Source organism: Cherax quadricarinatus, chromosome 79 (assembly GCF_038502225.1).
Source record: "Cherax quadricarinatus isolate ZL_2023a chromosome 79, ASM3850222v1, whole genome shotgun sequence".
NCBI classification, from domain to species: Eukaryota; Metazoa; Arthropoda; class Malacostraca; order Decapoda; family Parastacidae; genus Cherax; species Cherax quadricarinatus.
This window is the reverse complement of record NC_091370.1, coordinates 18,029,717-18,044,555: the sequence shown is the minus strand read 5'-3', so window position 1 is coordinate 18,044,555 and position 14,839 is coordinate 18,029,717. Positions and strand designations below refer to the sequence as shown.

General features: G+C 49.4%; 1 protein-coding gene across 9 annotated transcripts in view; it reads right to left on the bottom strand.

The window, feature by feature from the left end:
• Nucleotides 1–14,839, bottom strand: part of nolo (no long nerve cord) — a 485,538-nt gene that overhangs the window by 93,234 nt on the left and 377,465 nt on the right. For all 9 annotated transcript variants that reach the window (XM_070101993.1, XM_070101995.1, XM_070101994.1 and 6 more), the window contains exons 4-5: nucleotides 1,922–2,037; nucleotides 118–370 (exon numbers count right to left, since the gene is read on the bottom strand). In XM_070101993.1, the coding sequence (XP_069958094.1) occupies nucleotides 118–370; nucleotides 1,922–2,037 (369 nt within the window). The remainder of the gene's footprint in view (nucleotides 1–117; nucleotides 371–1,921; nucleotides 2,038–14,839) is intronic.

The window sequence follows — 14,839 nt, the reverse complement described above, 5'->3', positions numbered from 1 at the left end:
AGTGAAAATAACCTTTAAAGAAGGTGGTTACGTTGTTGGGGGTAATGTCCCCCCCCCCACCCCTAGGAGAAGGTGACACTCCGTCAACCTCTTCTCTTAGGTGAAGGCGACACTCACCTGACAACGACCGTTGATGCACAGGTTGAAGGACTCAGGTGAGCACCTTGTGCCGTCTTGTACTCTGGGATTGAGAGTGACCGTGGGCCCCCCGCCCACGGCTCTGCAGGTGAGGGCGCAGGGGTCTGCGCCCCCCGCGGGCTCCCACTCGTACAGCGTGCCCTCGTACGGCAGACCATTGTATTCCGAGCACTGTACCGCTCGGAAGTCCTTGCTGCCCGCTGGGCAAGGCTCGGTATTGCATAGCTGGTACCTGAGGGTAATAATTATTGTTGTGGTAGCTGGTGGTGATAGTTGTTATAACAGTGGTGGTAGCTAGTGGTGATAGTTGTTCAGGCACTGGTAGTAGTTATAATAGTTGTTAAAAGAGTGTTGGGGAAGAAACTGTCTGGTGGCTTGTGTCTTGTTAGTGAGGTGTCACTCCCTGGCTTTCCTGCCGTACTGTCACACTCACCATTGTAAGCCTCACATGGTAAGCCCCTGGCTTGTTTCCTGTGTTTCTGATCACCATTAACCGGAAGTAAGGCAAGTGTACAGTCTTGTATAGGCTCAAGAAAGGAAGTTATTGTAGGACTTGTGGGGTGGCAGTCGTGCTGGAAGGCAGGCCTGCCTTCCACTGTGTCTGGCAGATCTATGTAGACGTGGAGTGTACTGTGTATACAGTTGCAACTACTACTGTGTTTTATATTTCTGGTATCCATATTTCAGTATAGTTCAGTCTGTCTAGTATCCCTTGCTTCATCATCCCCCTACAAGCATACTACAACCCAGGAATCCAAAGACCTGTTATCCTGGGTGTAAAGGGAGTTAAATAAACACAGCAGAAAAACTTTTGACTTAAATTATCCTTCACCAAGTAAGAACAGAAGTATGTACACTATATACACTATGTACAACAATAGGTATTAGTGCACTGCACGGTAAGCAAGGCAGAATAGAAGCCACTAGAGAGCAGATCGTGCTTCAACCAGCTCTAGAATGGGAATGACAAGGGCAGACAGGTGTGTGGTACCCACAACACCTCTGCGATTGCCAAAACCATCTTCTCATTGGCTGGAACCTGGGTACTGACTGAACGACGGGGCCCCATCGTTAACCCTTAGCACCTGGTTCGCTGGTTGGAGGAGACAGCCTTTCAGTGAGGGTGTGTACATACGCCGAACAAAGGTTACGTACTCTCTGCATGCCACAAGTCTGTCTAGTGATCCCTTCACCGTCTCCAGTAAACTCAGTGTCCCTCAATATTAACATCATTCTCCCCGAGTTACACCCTGGACAAGTTCCTGCAAGTCCCAGAATAAAATTCTGACCTAGTAAATTTAAGATGTCTCTAAATGAAGAATTTAACCCAAAATGAATGTCACAACATACTTGTGGTTTAGCGCTTCTTTTTTATAATAATAATAACGTACATGTCACCTTACCATCTAAGCCATCGAGCCTACAAACATGAGCCTAGCGAGCCAGGCTTGTTTCATGTTGCGAGGATACTCGTGGCAAATGTATGCTCAAGGATTAATGTGGGGTCGAATCCTGGCCTGCCGCAGTTTGGTAAATGATTCAAAACCACTTGTTTCGTGGTTTCATTGATATATATATATATATATATATATATATATATATATATATATATATATATATATATATATATATATGTGTGTGTGTGTGTGTGTAGGTGTGTGTGTGTGTGTGTGTGTGTGTGTGTGTGTGTGTGTGTAAGAAGGGACGAAGGTCACACCCCTGTTGGTCCAGGTTAAGTAAGAATGACCCTGGATGACCTTGTGGTAACTTGAAGGTAACGTACCTGACTGAGTCACCTCTGCATCCTGTGTAGTGACGACACCGTCGTGTCTGCACTGCTGCCCCTCCGTCACACGACCTGGAACACAGCGACCACGAGGACCACGGCGACCATCCATCCTGGGGACGACCACACAAAATACTCTCAGTCGTTTCTTCTCACAAGTGTTCATAGTTATAACAGCAGTTGTAAAGGTGACTGACTAGTGATTACTAGCAGTACACCTGCCTTCTTTCTTACTTCCAGACCAGGAAGGCAGTACACCTGCCTTCTTTCTTACTTCCAGACCAGGAAGAAAGGCAGTACACCTGCCTTCTTTCTTACTTCCAGACCAGGAAGAAAGGCAGTACACCTGCCTTCTTTCTTACTTCCAGACCAGGAAGAAAGGCAGTACACCTGCCTTCCTTCTTACTTCCAGACCAAGAAGAAAGGCAGTGCACCTGCCTTCCTTCTTACTTCCAGACCAAGAAGAAAGGCAGTACACCTGCCTTCCTTCTTACTTCCAGACCAGGAAGAAAGGCAGTACACCTGCCTTCCTTCTCACTTCCAGACCAAGAAGAAAGGCAGTACACCTGCCTCTCAACACTGGCGCAAGATCTTTGTCTTGTGGACACTATAGTGCCAACAAGGTGTACTGCTGCTGCTCCTATCATTATTTTAACACATCGGCCGTTGTCCACCAAGGCAGGGCGGCCCACCAAGGCAGGGCGGCCCACCAAGGCAGGGCGGCCCACTAAGGCAGGGTGGCCCACCAAGGCAGGGTGGCCCACCAAGGCAGGGTGGCCCACCAAGGCAGGGTGGTCCACCAAGGCAGGGCGGCCCAGCAAGGCAGGGTGGCCCACCAAGGCAGGGTGGCCCACCAAGGCAGGGTGGCCCGAAAAAACAAAAACTTTCATTTACCTCATCACTGTCTTGCCAGAGGTCCACTTACACTACAGTTATAAAACTGCAACATTAAGACACCTCCTACAGAGTGCCGGCACTGTACTTCCCTTCTTTAGGATTCAAGTCTGGTCTGCCGGTTTCCCTGAATCCCTTCATAAATATTACCCTGCTCACACTCCAACAGCACATCAAGTCCTAAAAACCATCTGTCTCCATTCGCTCCTATCTAACACGCTCACACATGCTTGCTGGAAGTCCAAGCCCCTCGCACACGAAACCTCCTCTACCCCCTCCCCCCAACCTTTCCTAGGCTGACCACTACCCCGCCTGCCCTCCACTATAGATTTATACATTCTCGAAGTTATTATTTTGTTCCATCTTCTCTACATGTCCGAACCACCTCAACACACTCTCCTCAGCCCTTTGGATAATAGTTTTGGTAATCCCGCACCTCCTAATTTCCAAACTACGAATTCTCTGCACTGTATTCACACCACACATTGCCCTCAGACACGACATCTCCACTGCCTCCAGCCTTCTCCTTGTTGCAACATTCATCACCCATGCTTCACACCCATAAAAGAGCATTGGTTGTTAGGTAAGACACATATGCAACAGTTAGGTATCTTTATTTCGAAACGTTTCGCCTACAAAGTAGGCTTCTTCAGTCGAGTACAGAAAAGTTGATAGAAGCAGAAGATACTTGAAGACGATATAATCAGTCCATCACCCTTGAAGTTTTGAGGTGGTCAGTCCCTCAGTCTGGAGAAAAGTATTGTTGGTATAACTATACTCTCACACATTCCCCTCTGCTTGCATGGAGAAAGTTCTTTGTCTCCACAGACTTCTCAGTGCACCACTCACCTTTTTCCCCTTGTCAGTTCTATGATTCACCTCATTATTATTATTATTATTATTATTATTATTATTATTTTTATTATTTTAGACATGGAAAGTTCGATATATGTCTTTTTCATTCTCTCTCCCACCCCCCTGGTTCTTGATAGTTCTTTCCCTTCCTTCTTTCACTCCCTTTCTTCCTTCCGTCCTGTCTTATTTCATTTCCTAGCTTCTCTTCTATCCAAATTCATCTCCTACCCTCTTCTCATCTGTCTTCCCCTCTCCTCCTTCCTCATCTCTTCCCCTCCTCCCCACACTAGTTAACACTCAAGTCACAAACACAAAATAGAGAATATAGATAGGAACCTTCATACACCCCAACGCACCCTCGACACCTACCTCCTCCTCGACACCTACCTCCTCCTCCTCCACCCCTACACTGGCCCTCTACAGGAAGCTACAACGGTCAAATACTCAGTTTTCGTGGGAAGGTTCAATACATCAATATTTACCGGTGGTCCTGGTGGATTCTGATATCCGCAGTGCTATCTTGAGGCAGGAAATATCCCGTACCTTACCTGAGAGGGGTCTCCAGGTTCCCTCTGTCCTTCAAGCTCTCTATGGCGCCCCGTAGCTCGGTTTGTAGCGCGCTCATATCACACAATGACGTCCGTAGTTCGATCCCCGGTAAGGGTGGGAACATTAGGACGTGTTTCCTTAAGATACCTGCTGTCCATGTTTACCAAACAGTAAGTAGGTACCTGGGTGTTAGTGGACTGGTGTGGGTCGCATCCTGGGGACAAAACTGGCCTAATTTGCGGGAAATGGTCAGCATAACAAGCGGCTTTCTATATAGTAGTATGTTATTGATGTCAGGTATGGTCTGTATACCTTGTACATGTACTGGTAGTAAATAAAGCTATTACTATTATTATTATTTCTCTTAGGCTTCCTTGCTGTGTGCTCACTCATTTCTACTCAACTGTGGGAGCAGTGGTTGAAACTCAGCTCCTGGTCCCGATTTTCCGCTGGCCACTATTGGGTTCACTCTGTGTGTGTGTGTGTGTGTGTGTGTGTGTGTGTGTGTGTGTGTGTGTGTGTGTGTGTAGCCACATGTCCTCTAAGGGGTGTTCTATTTACCCATGTCCTAATGACTTCCTATACCCAAGCGTGTCCCCCATAACTGTGTGTATCATGTCCACAACCCCCCTCACCTCCCCCTCACATCCCCCTCACCTTTCCTCACCATTCCTTCCTGAAATCTTTTACACCCCTCCATATCTCCCCTCCTTCCTTCCCTTTATCTTGCCACCCACACCAACACCCGCCCACCCCACCAACCCGCCCACATCAACACTTTCGCCCAGGAAATGGTTTTCACCGGCCATCTGACTTAAAGAGCATCTCAGATTTCTCAAAAATATATATATTAAACGCACGAGAGTGAGAGCGAGAGATAGATAAATAGATAGAGGGAGGGAGAGGGGGAGAAAGAGAGAGTACCTTTGAGAGTTTTGCTACTGCCGCAACCTGGCCCTGGGCCAGGCTCGTCTAGTTCTTGTCTGGTCCACCAGGTTGTTGTTGCTGGTGGCCCACTGGTCCACATATCCATCACAGCCTGGTTGATCTGGCACCTGATGGAGGTTCTTGTCCAGTTTCTTCTTGAAGACTTCTACAATTGTTCCAGCAGTGTTCGTGATATCTTCTGGTACGATGTTGAGTAGCCTTGGACCACGGATGTTGATACAATGTTCTCTTATTGTGCCCAAGGCGCCCCTATCGTCTAGGAACCTTCATTATTTATATTGTGAAATAGGAGGCAATAATTTTGATACAAAAAAAGGGAAAAAGACTAGCTGAAAGTCCTCTCGTCAAGACCCCCTTTTGAAGGGTCTTTACAATAAGAGCCTCTAAGAGCCCCTTCCTCCAGCTGCCTTGTCAAGACGCACGATCAGAGACTGATGAAGAGTTGGTAGTAAAAAAAGAAACTGGTTGCTCGCTGGGTAACTTCAAGACAGAAATCTGGATGGTATGTGTTGACGGAGGCGTCTCCCTGCTTGACACTGCTTGGCACTGCTTTCCTGCTTGACACTGCTTGACACCGCTTCCCTGCTTGACACTGTGTGACACTGCTTCCCTGCTTGACACTGCTTGGCACTGCTTTCCTGCTTGACACTGTTTGACACCGCTTCCCTGCTTGACACTGCGTGACACTGCTTCCCTGCTTGACACTGCTTTCCTGCTTGACACTGCTTTCCTGCTTGACACTGCTTGACAATGCTTTCAATCAGCAGACATCTGCTGGTGTTGCTGCTACTGGTACTGCTGCTGCTGCACATGGAGGCTAACAGCAACACCTGCTGCAACACTTGCTGCTGCTGCACATGGAGGCTAACAGCAACACCTGCTGCAACACTTGCTAGTAACGAGTCAGTATAACACAGCAACTGAGAAATGTCTCTCACTTCGCTATGTCTCGTTTAAGGGAAAAAACCACAACGCAAACCAAGTTTAAAATGACAAAAAAAAGCAAAGAAGAGGAGAAAGAGGAAGACAAGAAGAGGAGAAGAGAACCTCAGACAAAAACAAACAAATAAACGTGAGGGAAGACCTTTCTGTTTTTGTTCTCTTGTTTGTTGTTCCGCCAGTGTTGCTGCAACACTGTTGCTGCAACACTGCTGCTGCAACACTGCTGCTACAACACTGCTGCTACAACACTGCTGCTGCAACACTGCTGCTGCAACACTGCTGCTGCAACACTGCTGCTACAACACTGCTGCTACAACACTGCTGCTACAACACTGCTGCTACAACACTGCTGCTACAACACTGCTGCTACAACACTGCTGCTACAACACTGCTGCTGCAACACTGCTGCTACAACACTGCTGCTGCAACACTGCTGCTACAACACTGCTGCTGCAACACTGCTGCTACAACACTGCTGCTGCAACACTGCTGCTACAACACTGCTGCTACAACACTGCTGCTGCAACACTGCTGCTGCAACACTGCTGCTGCAACACTGCTGCTGCAACACTGCTGCTGCAACACTGCTGCTGCAACACTGCTGCTACAACACTGCTGCTGCAACACTGCTGCTACAACACTGCTGCTGCAACACTGCTGCTACAACACTGCTGCTGCAACACTGCTGCTACAACACTGCTGCTACAACACTGCTGCTGCAACACTGCTGCTGCAACACTGCTGCTGCAACACTGCTGCTACAACACTGCTGCTACAACACTGCTGCTACAACACTGCTGCTGCAACACTGCTGCTACAACACTGCTGCTGCAACACTGCTGCTACAACACTGCTGCTGCAACACTGCTGCTACAACACTGCTGCTACAACACTGCTGCTGCAACACTGCTGCTGCAACACTGCTGCTGCAACACTGCTGCTGCAACACTGCTGCTACAACACTGCTGCTGCAACACTGCTGCTGCAACACTGCTGCTACAACACTGCTGCTGCAACACTGCTGCTGCAACACTGCTGCTGCAACACTGCTGCTACAACACTGCTGCTACAACACTGCTGCTGCAACACTGCTGCTACAACACTGCTGCTGCAACACTGCTGCTACAACACTGCTGCTGCAACACTGCTGCTACAACACTGCTGCTGCAACACTGCTGCTACAACACTGCTGCTGCAACACTGCTGCTACAACACTGCTGCTGCAACACTGCTGCTGCAACACTGCTGCTACAACACTGCTGCTGCAACACTGCTGCTACAACACTGCTGCTACAACACTGCTGCTACAACACTGCTGCTGCAACACTGCTGCTACAACACTGCTGCTGCAACACTGCTGCTACAACACTGCTGCTGCAACACTGCTGCTACAACACTGCTGCTGCAACACTGCTGCTGCAACACTGCTGCTACAACACTGCTGCTGCAACACTGCTGCTACAACACTGCTGCTACAACACTGCTGCTACAACACTGCTGCTGCAACACTGCTGCTACAACACTGCTGCTGCAACACTGCTGCTACAACACTGCTGCTGCAACACTGCTGCTACAACACTGCTGCTGCAACACTGCTGCTGCAACACTGCTGCTGCAACACTGCTGCTACAACACTGCTGCTACAACACTGCTGCTACAACACTGCTGCTACAACACTGCTGCTACAACACTGCTGCTACAACACTGCTGCTACAACACTGCTGCTACAACACTGCTGCTGCAACACTGCTGCTGCAACACTGCTGCTACAACACTGCTGCTACAACACTGCTGCTACAACACTGCTGCTACAACACTGCTGCTACAACACTGCTGCTACAACACTGCTGCTACAACACTGCTGCTACAACACTGCTGCTACAACACTGCTGCAACACTGCTGCTGCAACACTGCTGCTGCAACACTGCTGCTGCAACACTGCTGCTACAACACTGCTGCTACAACACTGCTGCTGCAACACTGCTGCTGCAACACTGCTGCTACAACACTGCTGCTGCAACACTGCTGCTGCAACACTGCTGCTACAACACTGCTGCTACAACACTGCTTCTGCAACACTGCTGCTACAACACTGCTGCTACAACACTGCTGCTGCAACACTGCTGCTGCAACACTGCTGCTGCAACACTGCTGCTACAACACTGCTGCTGCAACACTGCTGCTGCAACACTGCTGCTACAACACTGCTGCTACAACACTGCTGCTGCAACACTGCTGCTGCAACACTGCTGCTACAACACTGCTGCTGCAACACTGCTGCTACAACACTGCTGCTGCAACACTGCTGCTACAACACTGCTGCTGCAACACTGCTGCTACAACACTGCTGCTGCAACACTGCTGCTGCAACACTGCAAGGAGAAGTGGAGAAGTTCAGGTCAGTTCCTGATCAGCCAGGCTGTGGTCCATACCCTGGATTGCGTGTGACCAGCAGTAACAGTCTGCTTGATCACATCTTGTTCCACCAGGAGGCCTGGTCTGGGACCAGGCCCCAGGGGGGCGCTGACCCCCTGCTCTTAACAAGGGTAAATTACAGACGTTTTACTGTTACTAGTGAAACTTGGCGGGTACATCCCGTAGAGTTACTGTGATGCTGGCGTTCTCTTGATCCAGGGTGTTGGAGCTAGCCTCCCCTCATCCGGATCAAACCTCACTATTTCTTATTTTCCAGGCATTAAAATGACCCGTAGGTGTTTAGTGCTTTTAAAATATAATAATTAATATGATGGGTGTAGCAGTGTTGAAAGGAACTACACCCAGTACACAACACCCAGTACACAGTACACTACACCCAGTATACAGTACACAACACCCAGTATACAGTACACAACACCCAGTACACAGTACACTACACCCAGTATACAGTACACAACACCCAGTACACAGTACACAACACCCAGTACACAGTACACAACACCCAGTACACAGTACACAACACCCAGTACACAGTACACAACACCCAGTACACAGTACACAACACCCAGTACACAGTACACAACACCCAGTACACAGTACACAACACCCAGTATACAGTACACAACACCCAGTACACAGTACACAACACCCAGTACACAGTACACAACACCCAGTATACAGTACACAACACCCAGTACACAGTACACAACACCCAGTACACAGTACACAACACCCAGTACACAGTACACTACACCCAGTACACAGTACCCAGTACACAGTACACTACACCCAGTACACAACACCCAGTACACAGTACACAACACCCAGTACACAACACCCAGTACACAACACCCAGTACACAACATCCAGTACACAGTACACTACACCCAGTACACAGTACACAACACCCAGTACACAGTACACTACACCCAGTACACAGTACACAACACCCAGTACACAACATCCAGTACACAACACCCAGTACACAACACCCAGTACACAGTACACTACACCCAGTACACAGTACACAACACCCAGTACACAGTACACTACACCCAGTACACAGTACACAACACCCAGTACACAGTACACTACACCCAGTATACAGTACACAACACCCAGTACACAGTACACAACACCCAGTACACAGTACACAACACCCAGTACACAGTACACTACACCCAGTACACTACACCCAGTACACAGTACACAACACCCAGTACACAGTACACAACACCCAGTACACAGTACACTACACCCAGTACACAACACCCAGTACACAGTACACAACACCCAGTACACAACACCCAGTACACTACACCCAGTACACAACACCCAGTACACAGTACACAACACCCAGTACACAGTACACAACACCCAGTACACAGTACACTACACCCAGTACACAGTACACTACACCCAGTACACAGCACACTACACCCAGTACACAACACCCAGTACACAGTACACTACACCCAGTACACAGCACACTACACCCAGTACACAGTACACTACACAGTACACTACACCCAGTACACAACACCCAGTACACAGTACACAACACCCAGTACACAACACCCAGTACACTACACCCAGTACACAACACCCAGTACACAGTACACTACACCCAGTACACAGTACACTACACCCAGTACACAGCACACTACACCCAGTACACAACATCCAGTACACAGTACACTACACCCAGTACACAGTACACAACACCCAGTACATAGTTCACAACACCCAGTGCACAGTACGCTACACCCAGTATACAGTACACAACACCCAGTACATAGTACACAACACCCAGTACATAGTACACTACACCCAGTATACAGTACACAGCACCCAGCACATAGTACACAACACCCAGTACACAGTACACAGCACCCAGTACATAGTACACAACACCCAGTACATAGTACACAACACCCAGTACACAGTACACTACACCCAGTACACAGCACCCAGTACATAGTACACAACACCCAGTACACAGTACACAGCACCCAGTACATAGTACACAACACCCAGTACACAGTACACAACACCCAGTACACCACTACACCCAGTACACCACTACACCCAGTACACCACTACACCCGGTACACTACACCCAGTACACCACTACACCCGGTACACTACACCCAGTACACCACTACACCCAGTACACTACACCCAGTACACAGTACACAACACCCAGTACATAGTACACAACACCCAGTACACAGTACACTACACCCAGTATACAGTACACAACACCCAGTACACAGTACACTACACCCAGTATACAGTACACAACACCCAGTACACAGTACACTACACCCAGTATACAGTACACAACACCCAGTACACAGTACACTACACCCAGTATACAGTACACAACACCCAGTACACTACACAACACAGTATATAACCACAGTACAGTACACAGTACACTACACCCAGTATACAGTACACAACACCCAGTACACTACACAACACAGTATATAACCACAGTACAGTACACAGTACACAACACCCAGTACACAGTACACTACACCCAGTATACAGTACACAACACCCAGTACACTACACAACACAGTATATAACCACAGTACAGTACACAGTACACAACACCCAGTACACAGTACACAACACCCAGTACACTACACAACACAGTATATAACCACAGTACAGTACACAGTACACAACACCCAGTACACAGTACACTACACCCAGTATACAGTACACAACACCCAGTACACTACACAACACAGTATATAACCACAGTACAGTACACAGTACACAACACCCAGTACACAGTACACAACACCCAGTACACTACACAACACAGTATATAACCACAGTACAGTACACAGTACACAACACCCAGTACACAGTACACTACACCCAGTATACAGTACACAACACCCAGTACACTACACAACACAGTATATAACCACAGTACAGTACACAGTACACAACACCCAGTATACAGTACACAACACCCAGTACACTACACAACACAGTATATAACCACAGTACAGTACACAGTACACAACACCCAGTATACAGTACACAACACCCAGTACACTACACAACACAGTATATAACCACAGTACAGTACACAGTACACAACACCCAGTATACAGTACACAACACCCAGTACACTACACAACACAGTATATAACCACAGTACAGTACACAGTACACAACACCCAGTATACAGTACACAACACAGTATATAACCACAGTACAGTACACAGTACACAACACCCAGTATACAGTACACAACACAGTATATAACCACAGTACAGTACACAGTACACAACACCCAGTACACTACACAACACAGTATATAACCACAGTACAGTACACAGTACACAACACCCAGTATACAGTACACAACACAGTATATAACCACAGTACAGTACACAGTACACAACACCCAGTATACACTACACAACACAGTATATAACCACAGTACAGTACACAGTACACAACACCCAGTACACAGTACACAACACAGTATATAACCACAGTACAGTACACAGTACACAACACCCAGTACACAGTACACAACACCCAGTATACACTACACAACACAGTATATAACCACAGTACAGTACACAGTACACAACACCCAGTATACAGTACACAACACCCAGTACACTACACAACACAGTATATAACCACAGTACAGTACACAGTACACAACACCCAGTACACAGTACACTACACCCAGTATACAGTACACAACACCCAGTACACTACACAACACAGTATATAACCACAGTACAGTACACAGTACACAACACCCAGTATACAGTACACAACACCCAGTACACAGTACACAACACCCAGTACACAGTACAGTACACAGTACACAACACCCAGTACACAGTACACAACACCCAGTACACAGTACAGTACACAGTACACAACACCCAGTACACAACACCCAGGACACAGTACAGTACACAGTACACAACACCCAGTACACAGTACAGTACACAGTAATCTCTATTACACTCACAAAAATACCTTCAGTAACTTACTACTCTCCTCAAACCCACTCTCTCCCACCCCACTCCACCCCTCTCCCACCCCACTCCACCCCTCTCCCACCCCACTCCACCCCTCTCCCACCCCACTCCATCCCTCTCCCACACCCTCCATCCCTCTCCCACACCCTCCATCCCTCTCCCACACCCTCCATCCCTCTCCCACACCCTCCATCTCTCTCCCACACCCTCCATCCCTCTCCCACACCCTCCATCCCTCTCCCACACCCTCCATCCCTCTCCCACACCCTCCATCCCTCTCCCACACCCTCCATCCCTCTCCCACTCCCCTCCACCCCTCTCCTACCCCACTCCACCCCTCTCCCACTCCCCTCCACCCCACACCCACCCCACTCCACCCCACCCCTCTCCCACTCCCCTCCACCCCTCTCCTACCCCACTCCACCCCTCTCCCACCCCACTCCACCCCTCTCCCACCCCTCTCCCACCCCACTCCACCCCTCTCCCACTCCCCTCCACCCCTCTCCCAACCCACTCCACCCCTCTCCCACTCCCCTCCACCCCTCTCCCATCCCACTCCACCCCTCTCCCACTCCCCTCCACCCCTCTCCCATCCCACTCCACCCCTCTCCCACCCCACTCCACCCCTTTCCCACTCCCCTCCACCCCTCTCCCACTCCACTCCACCCCTCTGCCACTCCACTCCACCTCTCTCCCACTCCCCTCCACCCCTCTCCCACCCCACTCCACCCCTTTCCCACTCCCCTCCACCCCTCTCCCACTCCACTCCACCCCTCTCCCACCCCACTCCACCCCTCTCCCACTCCCCTCCACCCCTCTCCCACCCCACTCCACCCCTCTCCTTGCCTCCATCTTTCGCTATTTTTGTGACCATCTTCTAGGAATCAGTTTCTGCCTGAGGTCAGTGTTTGTCCACTTATCTTCATATTCACATCTGTAATTTACCTCTTAGTGGTTGTAGGGGTCGAGTCTCCGCCCCTCGTGGGCCCTGTCATACCTATTCTTAAAGATATGCATACAGCCTGCCTCCAGGTCATTGTAAGCTCTCAACTCCCTCAGGCTGAAGAAATACTTCCTGACATACCTGTAAGCTATCTCTGTCTTCCAATTCTGCCTTCGTCTTGTTCCATCTTCCCTAAGTTTCATAACATATACATTTTCTGGGGTTGAACTCAAACAGCCACTTGTTTGAGCAGTGTTACGGACGGTCCAGGACCAGTTGTAACCTTTCCTGTTTTGTTCTCACTAACATTACATCAACTGTAAATATTATCCCTGTTCTTCTGATACATAAGAGCATAAGAAGGAAGGAGCACTGCAGCAGGCATACTGGCCCATGCTAGGCAGGTCCAAGTCACACCCACCCACATCCACTCGTGTGCTTGTCTAATTTATTTTTAAAGCTACATAGCAGTGGTAATAGTACTGATCCTTGGGGGACCCCACCTCAGACACTCTTCCTTATGTCTCCTTACCATAAGGTTCATTTCGTCTAGTGCAGAACGTTCACTGTTACTGCTGCTACCTGTGCAAGTTGTCACTGAAATATGAACTACAGTGATCACTGCAGCCTGGCAGTGCAGCCATCTCTCTCTCTCTCTCTCTCTCTCTCTCTCTCTCTCTCTCTCTCTCTCTCTCACACACACACAGACAAGAGTGATATATATACATATTTACTCTAGTATTTCTTCAGCGGTGTGCAGACGAGAGAGTGGCACTGTGTACATTGATGATCAGCCAGCCATGACTGGTGCCCAGGGGGTGTGGCACTTGCTATCCCTGCTCCTCCAGGTACCCTTCACCTGCCCCTCCTTCAGGCACCCTTCACCTGCCCCTCCTCCTCCAGGCACCCTTCACCTGCCCCTCTTCCAGGCACCCTCACCTGCCCCTCCTCCAGGCACCCTCACCTGCCCCTCCTCCAGGTACCTTCACCTGCCCCTCCTCCATGTACCTTCACCTGCCCCTCCTTCAGGTATCTTCGCCTGCCCCTCTTCCAGGCACCCTCATCTACCCCTCCTCCAGGCATCCTCACCTGCCCCTCTTCCAGGTACCTTCACGTGCCCCTCCTCCAAGTACCCTTCACCTGCCCCTCCTCCAGGCACCCTTCACCTGCCCCTCCTCCTCCAGGCACCCTTCACCTGCCCCTCTTCCAGGCACCCTCATCTGCCCCTCCTCCAGGTACCTTCACCTGCCCCTCCTCCAGGCACCCTTCACCTGCCCCTCCTCCTCCAGGCACCCTTCACCTGCCCCTCCTCAAGG